This window comes from Pinus tabuliformis, chromosome 3_2 (assembly GCF_031772625.1).
Source record: "Pinus tabuliformis cultivar Carrire ecotype Pingquan chromosome 3_2, CPIR1, whole genome shotgun sequence".
NCBI classification, from domain to species: domain Eukaryota; kingdom Viridiplantae; phylum Streptophyta; class Pinopsida; order Pinales; family Pinaceae; genus Pinus; species Pinus tabuliformis.
Window position 1 is genome coordinate 802,302,689 of NC_142302.1, and position 13,698 is coordinate 802,316,386.

Here is a 13,698-nt window from a genome sequence, read left to right on the forward strand (position 1 = left end):
ACTAAAAGATTGAAATTTGATTTATGAAGGACATTGAAATCAATTGTTTTAAGTACGATCTTCTCATAAACATTGCATTTTACAAAACAGTATAATAAACTATAGCAAATTCCACAATGTTTTCAAAACCTACTGCATTTATTACAAGTGTCGATGCTGTGGCACGGAATAATAAACAAAGAATCTTTAAATCAAACTCATTCATCTTTCTAAGTTATATATCTATGTCTCTGCATCGAATTGAACACTGAAAAGCATACTATGAATCAGACGCTTTAACTTCTGGGTTTCCTATAACTGTTGGTGCACTTGCTGTATTAGTGAGAGTTGCTGTTAAATGCTAAATACGTTACACACTAACGAGGGCCTAAAGACACGGTTATTGAGCCGTGAGATGGATCAGGTGCCGATGATTCAGAGTTAGAGGTGGCATTGGAATTCGTAGGCCTGCTTGTTGTGGCCCTATCTATGAAATCTGGCTGCGTAGGTTGGACTGGAATATCGCCATCGTTGTTTAGCATCCTTAAAACATGTGACATCGCTGGCTGCGTCGAAGAGCCTTGAGTACAAAGAAATGCAATTGAGATTATTTTGAGCACCTGTTCTCTTGAGTACTGTCCCTCTACTGTTGAATCAGCAATATCCAAAGCTTCATCCTGTTCGTACTTATTCCAAGCCTGCACCATCATCAAGTTTCTACTCTGAAATTTTATGCAAAATAATTTTGTTGTAATACTCAAACCAAATTATCTGATAAAAGATTAATTCAAAGAGAGACAGAGACGCACCCATTGGAGAAGAATCTGCAGAGGCTCTGGCAGTCTATAATCCAAGCACTTTCTCCCACTCACAATCTCAAGAACAACAATCCCATAACTATAAACGTCAGCTTTTTCTGATAATTGCCCATGGACGGCATACTCTGGAGCAGCGTAGCCTCTGCCTCATAATAAATTCATGGAAGGAACAATGCTGTGAGACTCCTTATAAAGAGGAGCTGCTGAGAGAAATTAATAAATGGATTGCACAACTTACCTTGTTCCTCCGAATCTGCTGGTAGAAACATGGGTTTGGTCATACGGGAAGAATCTAGCCCATCCAAAATCTGCTATTTTGGGATGAAATCTCTCATCTAAAAGTATATGTGCACATTTCATATCTCTGTGTATAATGCGCTCATTAGCATCCTCGTGGAGATATGCAAGGCCTCCAGCTGTGCCCTCTATAATCTTTAAACGATTTTCCCAACTCAAAGGATTCCTTATCTCTCCTGTAGATCTCGAAAAATATATTTGCAAGCTCCAATACAGATAATATTTGAATGCTTCAATACATGTGATTGAACCAATACAATTTTTTTTTTTAACGAACAACTTGAATCGCTAAAACCACAGCTTTAATGAGAACAACTTACCAAACAAATGCTTGTCAAGACTGTTATTTGACATAAATTCATAAACCAGCAAGCGTTCATGCCCTCGCGTGCAACATCCAAACAAACGAACAAGACTACGGTGACGGACGCTGCTGATGAGCCTCGCTTCTGTGAGAAACTCCTGTGCGGCTTCAGTAGTCTGATGCCTTCCATTCAGTTTTTTAATCGCAACTTCCCTCCCATCCGGAAGTCTTCCCTGCTCGTCTAAATCGTTAGAATCCATCTGCAAATAATCCATATGATTGAACAGACTCACAAAAGGCACTTTTGATATTATACCTTATAAACTTCACCAAATCCTCCTCTGCCAATTACATTGTTTCTTTCAAAGTTCCCGGTAGAATTTTTCAGAACCTCGTAATCGGAAACCTCAAAGCTTTCCTTAACCGCAGTTAGGTTGTCATCTGCACACAGTATTTCTCACAACGATTTGTTGGTGTACATGCACCTAGATTAGCTCTAGTTGTTGGTGTACATGCACTTAGACTAGCTGTGTTGGTGTACATGCACCTAGATTAGCTCCAATTAACTTATTGCTGACATGTGGCACATGTACACATTAACATAAGATAAAACACACTTAGCTTTAGTTAGCTTTAGTTATTGCATGTACGCTTTTATGTATTTATTCTAAAACTAATATTGTAGAATCAATTTTTTTTTTTTTTTCTCAATTCTTGCTCGCTTCCTTCCTTCTCTTGCAAGCTTGTTTATTGTTTTGCAGATCTAGATCTGTGTATCTCAAAAATCTTACATGGTATCAGAGCATAGGGATTTGTAATCAGTGCACAAGCAATTTTATTTGCAGGTTCAGAAGATTGAAGCAACAACAAAGAATGGAGTCTAAATTGGAGTTTCCACAATCGGCAATTCTCACTCCATATGATTATTTCGAATGGAAGCCAAAGATTCAACTTCATCTCAGAAGTAGAGGCTTATTTCGAATAACCATGGAAACGGAAGTTGAACCAACATCGGCAATGGAGAAAACAAGATATTTCAATCGCATGGACGAGGCCTTCGGCATCCTATGTTTATCTATTTCTCCGGAACTGCTATTTCATGTTGAATTATGTTCAACTCCAAATGAAGTATGGAAAATTTTGGAAGGATTGTTTGAAAAACAGGATGAAATGCAAGGTCACATTTTCGAAAATGAGTTAAACTCATTAGATCCGAGAAACTTTGAGAACATTCAAGATTTTTTCACAAGGTATAAAGCCTTGTTGGTTCAGCTGAAAGGATGCGGGATCGACAAATCCAAGCAAGAAAATCAGTTGATTCTTTCCATTTTATCAAAACTTGGTCCAGAGTATGCAGTATTCGTCTCTACATTCCACACAGTCAGATCTGCAACTAGTGCAGATTGGAAGATGCCCTCACTGGATTCTTTTATTCAGTCTTTGATGCATGAGCAAGATAAGCTCATCAAAATGGGCACACTTAAAAATTCCAAAGCGCATGCACTTACTGTGCATGCAAAAGGAAAGGGAAATTCCAAAGACCATCAGAAAGGAAAAGGGAAGAAGGATCTTGATCCAAGAAAGGGAGGACATCCCAAACCCCCTGATGGATCATCTGGCTCAAAGGAAAGGAAAGGTACGAAAGGGCAATCAATGTGCAATTATTGCCACCGTGGTTTTCATCCTGAATCTGCATGCATGAAGAAGACTATAGATCTTATGGCGTAGACACTCCAGCAACACAATCTTGGAGACCACATTCATGAGAATGCTAGGAAGAAGTCTGGAGAAAAAGCACCAGATCCAAGAGGTAACGGGCATGTTTTGATTGCTCTTCATTCTGCACCACAAGAATGAATCATCGATTCAGGAGCTTCACATCATATGGCTTCTTCAAAGGAATCCTTTTCTTCTCTACATGCATACTCAGGTCCTCCCATTCTCATGGGGGATAATTCTGCAGTTGCAGCAACTGGACAAGGAAGAGTGCAATTCGAAGATGGAAGTTTTGAAAATGTCTTGCATATTCCAAGGCTTTCTATGAATCTTCTCTCAGTGTATCAGATGACACACATAGGCAGCGGAAGGAAAGTGGAATTTACCCCAGATTCCGTAAGCATTTATGACATGCAAACCAATTTATTGCGTGCCTATGCCTATGCTGCATGCCCGCCACCACCTGTTCAATGCGCTTCCAAGGACTGCCATCTCACAAACTATCACGGCCTCTGGGAGGGTGAAAATTCCTGCAAGGTCGCAAATGCCGTTTTCCCCAAAACTGAGGATGAGCTTCTCCAAGCAGTTGCCGATGCAGTAAAGAAAGGGAGGAACATGAAAGTTATAAGTGCTGGATCTCATTCCCTCAATCGCTTCGCCTGCCCCCGAGGAGATGGAGGGGTTGTTATCAGTACTCGAGATTACAATTCTCGTATCATGGTGGACGAGAAATCTCTGACTGTTACCGTTGATGCCGGGGTAGAGGTGAGGAAACTGCTTGATACGCTTGCGTCAAAGGGTCTTGCGTTGCCTCAAACAACCGACTGGGATTTTATTTCCATGGCCGGCATCATCAGCACGGCAGCCCACGGGAGTGGACTGTGCGGTAAGGGCGGTGGAGTCCACGAGTATGTGGTGGGCATGAGCCTCGTTGTTCCTGCGCCTGCAAATGAAGGATATGCAAAGATCCTCCATTTGAAAAACAACGACGAGGATCTGAAGGCCACGAGAGTGTCTCTGGGAGTACTGGGGGCCATCTCACAGTTGACGTTTAAAGTGGAGAAAATGTTCAAGCGGTCGGTCACTCTGGATCTGAAAGACGACTCGGATCTGGAAGAATCGTTCGTGAGCTTCGCTAAAGCCCATGAATTTGGGGATGTAAGTTGGTATCCTTCTCTCCATCAAACCGTGTACGGTATCCCGGATAGAGTACCTGTTGACGTCTCAGGAAACGGGAAAATTTCCAACCCAGCCTTTCAACCGATGACAGTGCAATCTGTTGTGCAGAGTAGGAAAATCGAAGAAGAGATCTATGCGAGGAGAGACAACGGTAAGCTCTGCAACATATCCAAAATCCAAATAACCCAAGGCGTGCAGACGGGAAATGGATATCTGAATGACGGGCTAACGTTCAAGGGATACCCGGTGATTAGCCACAACCATCTCATGTAGGCTTCATTTGGATGCCAGGACAATCCCGGCAATGCTTCATGCCCATGGAAGGCAAAACAGTTGAGAAGTAACGACACCATTGATCGCAAGTCTACTTCCGGTTATGTACTTAGTTTGGGATCCGGCCCAATTTGTTGGTCAAGTAAGAAGCAGGCTGCCATTGCTTTATCATCAGCAGAGGCCGAGTATAGAGGAGCAGTCAATGCCACTATTCAGGCAATTTGGCTACAACATTTCCTATCTGAGCTTGGGATTAGTGTCCATCATCCAACTGTCATCTGGTGCGATAATCAAAGTACGCTAAAGTTTTGCAGAGATCCAGTGCAGCGGCAGCGTACCAAACACATCGAGATCCACATGCACTTCATTAGAGAACTCATTCATGATGGGATCATCGATCTTCAGTACTGTCCTAGTTCCGAGCAGATTGCTGACATCTTCACCAAGACTTTCACTGAGCAGAAGTTTCGATTCCTGCGAGATCGTCTCGGGGTGAAGGACACGACTGCCTAGCAGTTGTCTTTTCTCTACTTTTGCATTATATTTTGAGGGGGGGTTTTCTTCCCACTGGGTTTTCCCTCTTTCCTCCTTTCTAGACATTGTATATGGGTACCTAAAATGGCCGTGTTGCCGGGACTCATTCATTTTGCATCACACTCACCTAAGTTATGCTTAAGGGGGGGTGTTGGTGTACATGCACCTAGATTAGCTCCAGTTAACTTATTGCTTGCATGTGGCACGTGTACACATTCACATAAGATAAAGCACACTTAGCTTTAGTTAGCTTTAGTTATTGCATGTACAACTAAGCTTAACTTAGTTGCTTTTATGTATTTATTCTAAAACTAATATTGTAGAATCAATTTTTTTCTTTTCTCAATTCTTGCTCGCTTCCTTCCTTCTCTTGCAAGCGTTTATTGTTTTGCAGATCTAGATCTGTGTATCTCAAAAATCTTACACGATTAAATAAGACCAAGTCAAAAAAATCTGGAAAATGTAGTTTGGAAGCCCTAGGGGAGGGACGCCATTACCTGTGCGCCCTCCCCTCCACCTGGCGGACGGGCACGTTGCAGGCACGTGGCCTCGTACGACACCACGCCAACTCAATCCGCCACCTGTTAAGGAACGTGTCAAGGGTTTAGGGTTTATTTAACGAGCATGGAGGGGCTCATTTCCGCCTTTACCGCGCGATGTATGCTCCGACTGTGGGTTTTCTGTTCGGGTCTGGTGGTTGTTCGAAGCCCTCCGCCGATGATGGCGCGGGAGGGCTCCATTACCTGTGCATGAGGTCCGCCATTGTTGAGCTCATGTCCGCCAATTGCTGTTCAGCCAGGACCGCCGGTGGTTTAGGGTGGTCCGCCATTGTTGAGCTCATGTCCGCCAATTGTTGTTCAGCCAGGACCGCTGGTGGTTTAGGGTGGTCCGCCATTGTTGAGCTCATGTCCGCCAATTGCTGTTCAGCCAGGACCGTCGGTGGTTTAGGGTTTCCTGGGTGGTTGTTTAATTCGTGCTATTTGCTGTTTGGGGAGGAGCCAGTACCAATTTACAGGTAATTGCAAATTTCGGTGGTATTTGTGTGGTTTTTTGGGTTTTTTTCTTCTGCATTTGCTCATTTGTTAATTTTTTCCAATTGTTGCAGGTGTGGCAGGTCCGGCGAGCACTGGAGAAGGTCCGCCGAATGTGTGGCGAGCTCTGGACTGATGGCTTCTATCCGGTAGGATTTTTATCCTACCAGCCATTTTCTGAAGTGTTTTTCAACACCTCTCACCGTGTGTTTCTCAACACCTCACCTCGCTTATTGGAAGTTTTGTTGTAGCTTTTCGGTGTTAAGGTCTTGTGCTTTTTTCGGTGTTAAGGTCTTGTGCTTTTTTCTGATATAATGGTAGCCCTCTGGTTTTGTTGAATGTATAATTTATTAGCTGCTTTGTTGAAGGGTTTAGGGTTTTGGATTCTAATGGCAGCTTGGTTTTGGTTGCCATCTCCAAAGCTTGCAGCTAGTGTGAGACTCGGAACATACGGAAATGATGTTGTAGCTTTTCGGTGTTAAGGTCTTGTGCTTTTTTCTGATATAATGGTAGCCCTCTGGTTTTGTTGAAGGTATAATTTATTAGCTGCTTTGTTGAAGGGTTTAGGGTTTTGGATTCTCATGTGTATATTTCTTAATAGGAATTGTAAATGCTCTTCCGAGGCCAAGATATGCTATTTTTACTACACCTCTTCGCGTATCCACCAGGAGATTGTGAGGCTTCAGGTCCCTGCCATATTATAGGCTGCCTTTCAATATTGGAGCATGAACAGAGAATGTTTCAACTGCCTTTCGAGCTTCTGTACCATTCCATATAATTTAGGCATACTTCATGAATTGTAAGACTCCTAAGCCGGTGGTGTTCTAAGTTGTTTGCTTGTAGGAAGTTTGTCAGACTGTCTTAAGGTGGCTAAGCTGTTTCTAGGGTTCTACTGCGTCTAGTCTTGTTCTGAGGGTTTGAAGGGAGTTATACAGATAAGATGGTATGCGGATTCCTTCCTAAGCAGGTATTGGAATTGAACCACTAGTTCTTTGATATCATGATTTGAACAAGGTTACTGCTACTAATTTGAATACATCTTATATGTGTTAACACTATCATACCTAAGCTTTGAACAGTGTTAATTGAGTACCCCACTAGTTCTGTCCAATAATGATTGTTGTTGTATTTTATTCTTATCGCTAGTTCTGTCCAATAAAGATTGTTGTGGGTAAAGTTACACTATCATTACATGGATCTTCTTGAAGCGTGGTTGAGCTTACGAGTAGTCTAACTTATGACTACTAGATTGTTTCACTTTCTTATATTCTTTTTTCACAATATTTTGGGACCTTAACGCATGCTCTAGGATGTTTTCTTTTTGTTTTTCCACCTTATGTTTTCTATGAGATGTAAGGTTGTTTGCTTGTAGGAAGTTTGTCAGACTGTCTTAAGGTGGCTAAGCTGTTTCTAGGGTTCTACTGCGTCTAGTCTTGTTCTGAGGGTTTGAAGGGAGTTATACAGATAAGAAGGTATGCGGATTCCTTCCTAAGCAGGTATTGTAAGGATTCAAGGTCTAGTGTTTCATTCCAAAGATCTAGCTTCCTCAGTCCTTCTAAGCTAATGTCTCAGACCATCTTCAGATTGTCTCTGTCCTTCTTCGGAATGTTGGTTTGCTTCTTGAAGGATACTAGAGCCTATGGTGTAAGCAGCTTACGTATTATTCATATATTATGATAGCTTGTTTCTCTGTATTGGTTACTAGTAACCACAATGCATAACCTTATGGACAGTGTTCACATAATCTACAGGCCTTAATTACGATAAGCTCTTGTTCCTGTATTAGTATAGCTTGATTACAGTGATATCATAACTCTTACATATTACTGATATAAGCTCAATGTAAGGATATGGAATATGAAGCGTATAGTCTAATCACTTACACGGGATCAATTGATGTACCATATATAATTGACTAAGCTTAAACTCCATATTAGTAGAAGCTGTAATACATTTATACCTATAACTATTTCATGCATATGGCTCTGATTCCCATTGAATTGATTACAATGAGTACTCTTATTCAAGCATTGTGTTAGCTTCTCACTTCCATGGGACTAATCTGATGAATACCGATATAGTGCTTGCAGTAGTTTGGGTTAGGTTCCTAAAGACTATCTCCCATGTTTGCCTATGCCATTCAATTTTGTCTATCACATGCATTTTGTTCGTTTCCTTGGAAAAATACTTAGCTCAATTATTTTAGAACTATATATGACTACATATTTGATTATATTAAAATCAGATTTGTTGGATTTATTTACTTATTTATGGTTGAGAATTTATTTGCAGCTCCGTGTCTTATTATCTCAGTGTTTCAGGTTTTCTTCAACAAATTTAAATAATAATTACTTCAAAAATGAAGAAAATGACTTCAAAGAGTCCAGTAGTTCCAATTGTAACTCTTTATGATCTTTGTGGAGTAAATATGTTGTGTAGGCTTTAAGTTTAGTTCAGTTTTGGTTTTGAGCTATTGTTGTGTATTAACTTCTTTCTGTATTCAATAGAAGATGGATGTGTTTGAGAGTTGGGATATTTTACAGAAGTATGTGCTTGTAGGTAAGCTTACTTAGATCTAGGTTATTCTTTCAAAGTTGAAAAACTGCTTACAGTGGCCTGCTTTCTATGATACTTGTTGACTGCAATGAATAATTAGATCTAAAGCATATTGCTACGGTGACTGCATAAATACCATAAGACAATAATAATAAGCCCAAGACCACTGCACATTGACCATAAGAGACTAATAAAGTCATATGTTTTTCTGTTGGTGACTTTCCAAGTGTTTATCTAAGGTCTGGTATATGTTTTCTGATATCTGAAATATGCTTTTCGAGATCTGGTGTACTTGTTTTAGTAAGAAGAAATCAATTTGCTAAGGTTTAATATCCATAAGAAATCACTTATCAGTGTTGGGAGCATCATTTTGAAGCTAATGGTGAAGTATTAAGTGATTTATTTTGTGAAATATAGTTCATCTTTGCAGTGGAAAAAGATGCCCCAAGACATAATATGAATTGACATAACAATTTCAAAAGGGAAATAAGTATCTAAGTTATCATTGTAGTGTCTTTTGTGGACTGATATCATTTGTGCTTAACTCGCAAATAAAACTACTTTACAACCAACCAAGCTGCTGTTGGCTTTTCAATGTAGTGAATGCATAGCACCATAATGTTGTTAGTGTTTCAAAGCAATAAAACAACCTAGGTTGTAAGCCAGAATGTTTTTGTGACAAGAAAAAGACACAATCCATCCAAAATCCACATCATAATGTGGTTACAAACAAAAACATATGACACCCCTATTCTTTATGGCCCTGAGAATCTTGAGTGCCAAAACTCCCCGAGTTACCTTCTTGAGCCAAGTAGGTTGGCCTACCTGTCAAGGGTTGATTAGGAAATGGTTGATTGCTGCCATATGATTGACTCCAATTTGCAGCTTCCAACCATGGAGGTATTGAGTACCCATACCTCACATTTGCACTACTGGTCCCTGCATTAAGTGGAGGTGTGTAATGAGCATACATAGAATTGGCACCAATTCTGGTAGGAATAAGGCAAGTGGGTAAACCCTCAGTAGTATAGTGAGGCACTTGAATGTTTATGAGATCTTGGAATAATGGTGTATTATCTGCAATGGAGTCCAATGAGTTTGAAATAATTCTGGTTTCATTAGCTATTCTTGTATCATTGTCAACCATATTGATCATCCCTTGTTCCTTTTCAAGCATTTGTTGTGCCTTTCGTTTTTCCTTTTCCTGTCTTGCCATTTGCTTTTGTTGGTCCTTAATTTGCCTTGCTTTATCTCTTTCAATCTTTTCATCTGCTCGATGTTGTGCGGCAACAATCCTTGCTGCCTTCTTCTCCTTGACTAGATCCTTCTTTTTCTGTTTTAATTCTTGCATTTCAAATTTCTTTTTTTCAGACTCAACTAACAGGGTTATATAGTCCTCTGAGGTGAGTAACTGTGAGCTTCGGCCCAGACGAAGACTACCTGGTGCACCTTGCTTTTTTTTCATTGATACTCTCTGTACTGGTAGCTTTAGGAATTGTCCAAGTGTCTTCTCCACCCCTCCCACCTGCATGTCATTGCTTGGTACTTCCCTTCCAGTTTCTGTTGGAACTGATTGAACTATATCATTATCTTCATTTGATGCCTCATTATGTCCTTCATCTTCTTCCATTGATATATTGTCCACAAAAAAATGAACAATTTCACTGTTCAATTCTGCTGGTTGTGAGGGCATGTTCATGCTTTCTTCATTGGTTGCTGAGACACTATGTGCATTCATATTGATCATTGCTTCTGCTAGCCATGAAGGTGGGGTTACTTGGCTTGGCAATGTCAATTGGTCATTGTCAACTGCATGTTCAGCAATAACATTAACAATATCAACAACAGGAATTTCATGTTCTTGACTTGGTGGAACAATCTCCATGTTACTGCGAATTTGTTCATTGTTATATTGTGTTTCACATACAGTTTCATCATCTTCAGCATATAAGTGTCCTTGAGACAAGGAAATCATATTACCAGCTGCAACAACATCATCTTGGTCATCTACTTCTTGCACTTCAACACCTGTTTGGGCATTCCCTTCTTCCTGACCATCCACATGAAACGCTTGGCTACAACCAGTATCATGCATGAGAGCATCATAGTTCAGTGGCCAGATTCCTGTCCTCCTAAAGCCAGCCTTGATATTTGATGGTGTCAAAGCCCTTTTAAAAGCTTTACTTGCAAGCTCTGCTAGCTCAAACCTTTTCACCTCAACCCTTGGATTCTTTGCCATCCATGCAGCACGCTCCGACCTGAAATAGTTCTTGAAAGGGCCAAACACACTAACATCAAGGGTTGCAGTCTATGAGTGGTATGAGCTGGCAATGTCAATAGGTCGATGCCTAAATTGTTTGCTTCCTCAATTGTTTGTACAGCCATGTGGCTCCCATGGCCATCTAATATCAAAAGGTGTCTGTTATTAGGCGAGACGCCACCTGGTACCGATGCAGCAAAGTGAAAAAGCCAACTTAGAAACAGTTCTTTAGTCATCCATGCATGGGGATGTGCAGCCATGCATGCACCTGGTTCGCAGTTCTGTATATAGTTTTTCAGTTGATTTTTACCTTTGAATAGATAAAATCCTAGGATTGAAGTACCAATTGCATTAACACAACATAAAATAGTTATCCACTCCCTGCTCTTGGGCAAAATCTTTGGCACATTTCGGCTCCCTCTCTTGGCAATTACCCGCATGCCACAATTCCTCCCTGCCTGTAAACCTGTTTCATCACAGTTCCATATATGGTCTGCTCCATAAGAATGTTTATCATAAGCACTAGAAAGTGTGTCATAGAATTTTTGCACAACTGCAGGGCGCAAATTTAATGCTCTGTCTCTGTCAAGGCCCTCAGCAGTACGCAATACAAGTTCTGGATGCCTTTTTTTAAACCCAAACCACCATGATTTACCAGGAAACCCATCTTTGAATGGGTTTGGCCTCCCTTGACAGATTTGAGCAACTGTTGATTTGAGTTGTATCAACTCTAGCCCATGTCCCAGTTGGGCCATCTCTTTACACCACTCAACCACCTCGGCCTCCTCATCCTCAGTCATAACTGTAAGAGGCCCTCTACGTTTTGTATGAGTCAGTCCATTTATCCAATAATGTATTGATGAGGGAGGAATACCATGTTTTTTTGCAGATGCCCGAACTGAGTATCCATTAAACTCTATGTCGTCAATTGCAACTAACATTTGTTCTTTTGTCCATCCTCTTATAGCACTGATTTTTTTAGTTGAGCTTGCCCCTTGGACTGTTGTTGATGGTGGTTCTGTGGCTGATGGTGTGTTAACATCAGCAGCTGTCACATGGTCATCTTCAACAATGTTCCCTGGTGCATTGCTGGCATCGACATCAGCTGGCCTGTCATCATCGGACGATGTGCATCGCAGCTGCGCACCCCTTGTCACTCTCCTGCCACTTCTCCTTGTACGAGCAGAGTAACTTCCTTTTGCCATAGATGCAACAACCTATAAAATTATTGCATGCATTTAGACATTAGAATATATGTTAAATTATGCTTTATTACTTCTGCAAAAATTATCCCTATGAAGCTGATGATCGAATAATTCCTGTAAGCTAACCTTCAATTCCTGTAAGGTAAGCAACAAATAAGGTCAACAAATAAGGTCAACAAATTATTACAGTTTTAAAATAAAATTAAACATAAATAGATAGCATTCTTAAATTTTCAAGGCTAACAAAAGACTTACACACATGAATACCATTTTGAAAGAATTCATACCATTTGTAACTTACAACACTAGGTAGATCTTGAGATTAAGATTTTTTCTCATCTGTGATGTCAGAACAAGTTTTTACCATGGTGGTGAACTTGTGCTTTTATTTACATTATTGGGACTTTCTTTCTCTGCTTAGCATATTTGACTACAAAAATTTAGGTAGATAAGATGTTTTCTCATCTGTGGTGTCAAAACAAGATTTTTACGATGGAGGTAAACTTGTGCTTTTATTTACATTATTGGGACATGTCTTCCTCTGCTTCGCATATCTGGTTACAAAAACTTAGAAATGCTTCCCACTTGACTGATATGGAATTTGTGAGTTTGATTTTAGTTTTTCATGTAATGTCTAAATGAGTCTTTTTCTCTATCTTTACATAATTTCAAAAGAGTTGAAATTATTGCTTCAGTGCTTAGTATTTTATTGGTGTTTACCATGCTTACTGGAAATTTGGATTCAGTGCCCTGTTTTGATTGTTTCCTTTACAGTTACTCTGTCTCTTCTTTCAATTAATTTGTCCTTAGGATTTTTGAAACAAATGGCTTGCATCTCCTCATATTACTTCACCGATAGTTCACTAAAATCCTATTTAGTTTGTTCCATGTGCTTGTTGCATGAGCAAAAATAAGCGCGACCTTTGTAAAATGTGACTGAACTTAAAATTCGGCTGAGAGGTCTCACTTTTCATTATATTTTGATATATAAGTTCACGGGGTTTCTTCAGTATCTGTTTTTTTCTGGTATACCACTTTTGTTGCAGTTCCAAAATCTTTGCAATTCTAATATATATTCATAACATGACCAAGTGTGAAATAATAATTCTTACGCCAGGAGAACTTAAACTAGTATTTCTGAAATTGGCACCTTTAAAGTTTTGAGTTTTGCAGCTATGGCTTAATAGCGAGCTGGATTACTAATGTAGCCCAAGTATTTTTAAACTTAAAAACACCTGTTTTATTAAGCAGACTTAAAATCTAATAGCATCTTGTCCTCTTATTTGATTTGCTGTCTTTCTGAGCAAAATGTTTGATAGCTTACTGCACTAATTTGTTTGTAATCCTAGAAAAAATGATCTATTTTAGAAGTCTGAAAGTTGAGCTTACTGTACAGTGTATTGTTTCATATTGCTTTTGTTAAGTTGGTCCAATCAAAATGGACACAGCAGGGCTTTCGTTGCGCTTACTGTACAGTGTATTGTTTCATATTGCTTTTGTTAAGTTGGTCCAATCAACATGGACACAGCGGGGCTTTCGTTGCGGA

At 40.0% G+C, this 13,698-nt stretch overlaps 1 protein-coding gene and 1 pseudogene across 1 annotated transcript; one reads left to right on the forward strand and one right to left on the reverse strand.

Annotated features, from left to right (window-relative positions):
* Positions 1–265: 265 nt before the first annotated feature.
* Positions 266–1,995, reverse strand: LOC149183014 (cold-responsive protein kinase 1-like). The gene is made up of 6 exons (XM_089414775.1): positions 1,992–1,995; positions 1,715–1,839; positions 1,415–1,658; positions 1,036–1,270; positions 789–939; positions 266–677 (listed from the first exon to the last, which is right to left on the reverse strand). The coding sequence occupies exons 1-6, from the start codon at positions 1,993–1,995 to the stop codon at positions 357–359; spliced, it is 1,080 nt and encodes a 359-aa protein (XP_089270901.1). The 3' UTR covers positions 266–356.
* A 1,530-nt stretch (positions 1,996–3,525) lies between these two features.
* On the forward strand, positions 3,526–5,719 carry LOC149183015 (L-gulonolactone oxidase 3-like; annotated as a pseudogene).
* Positions 5,720–13,698: the final 7,979 nt, after the last annotated feature.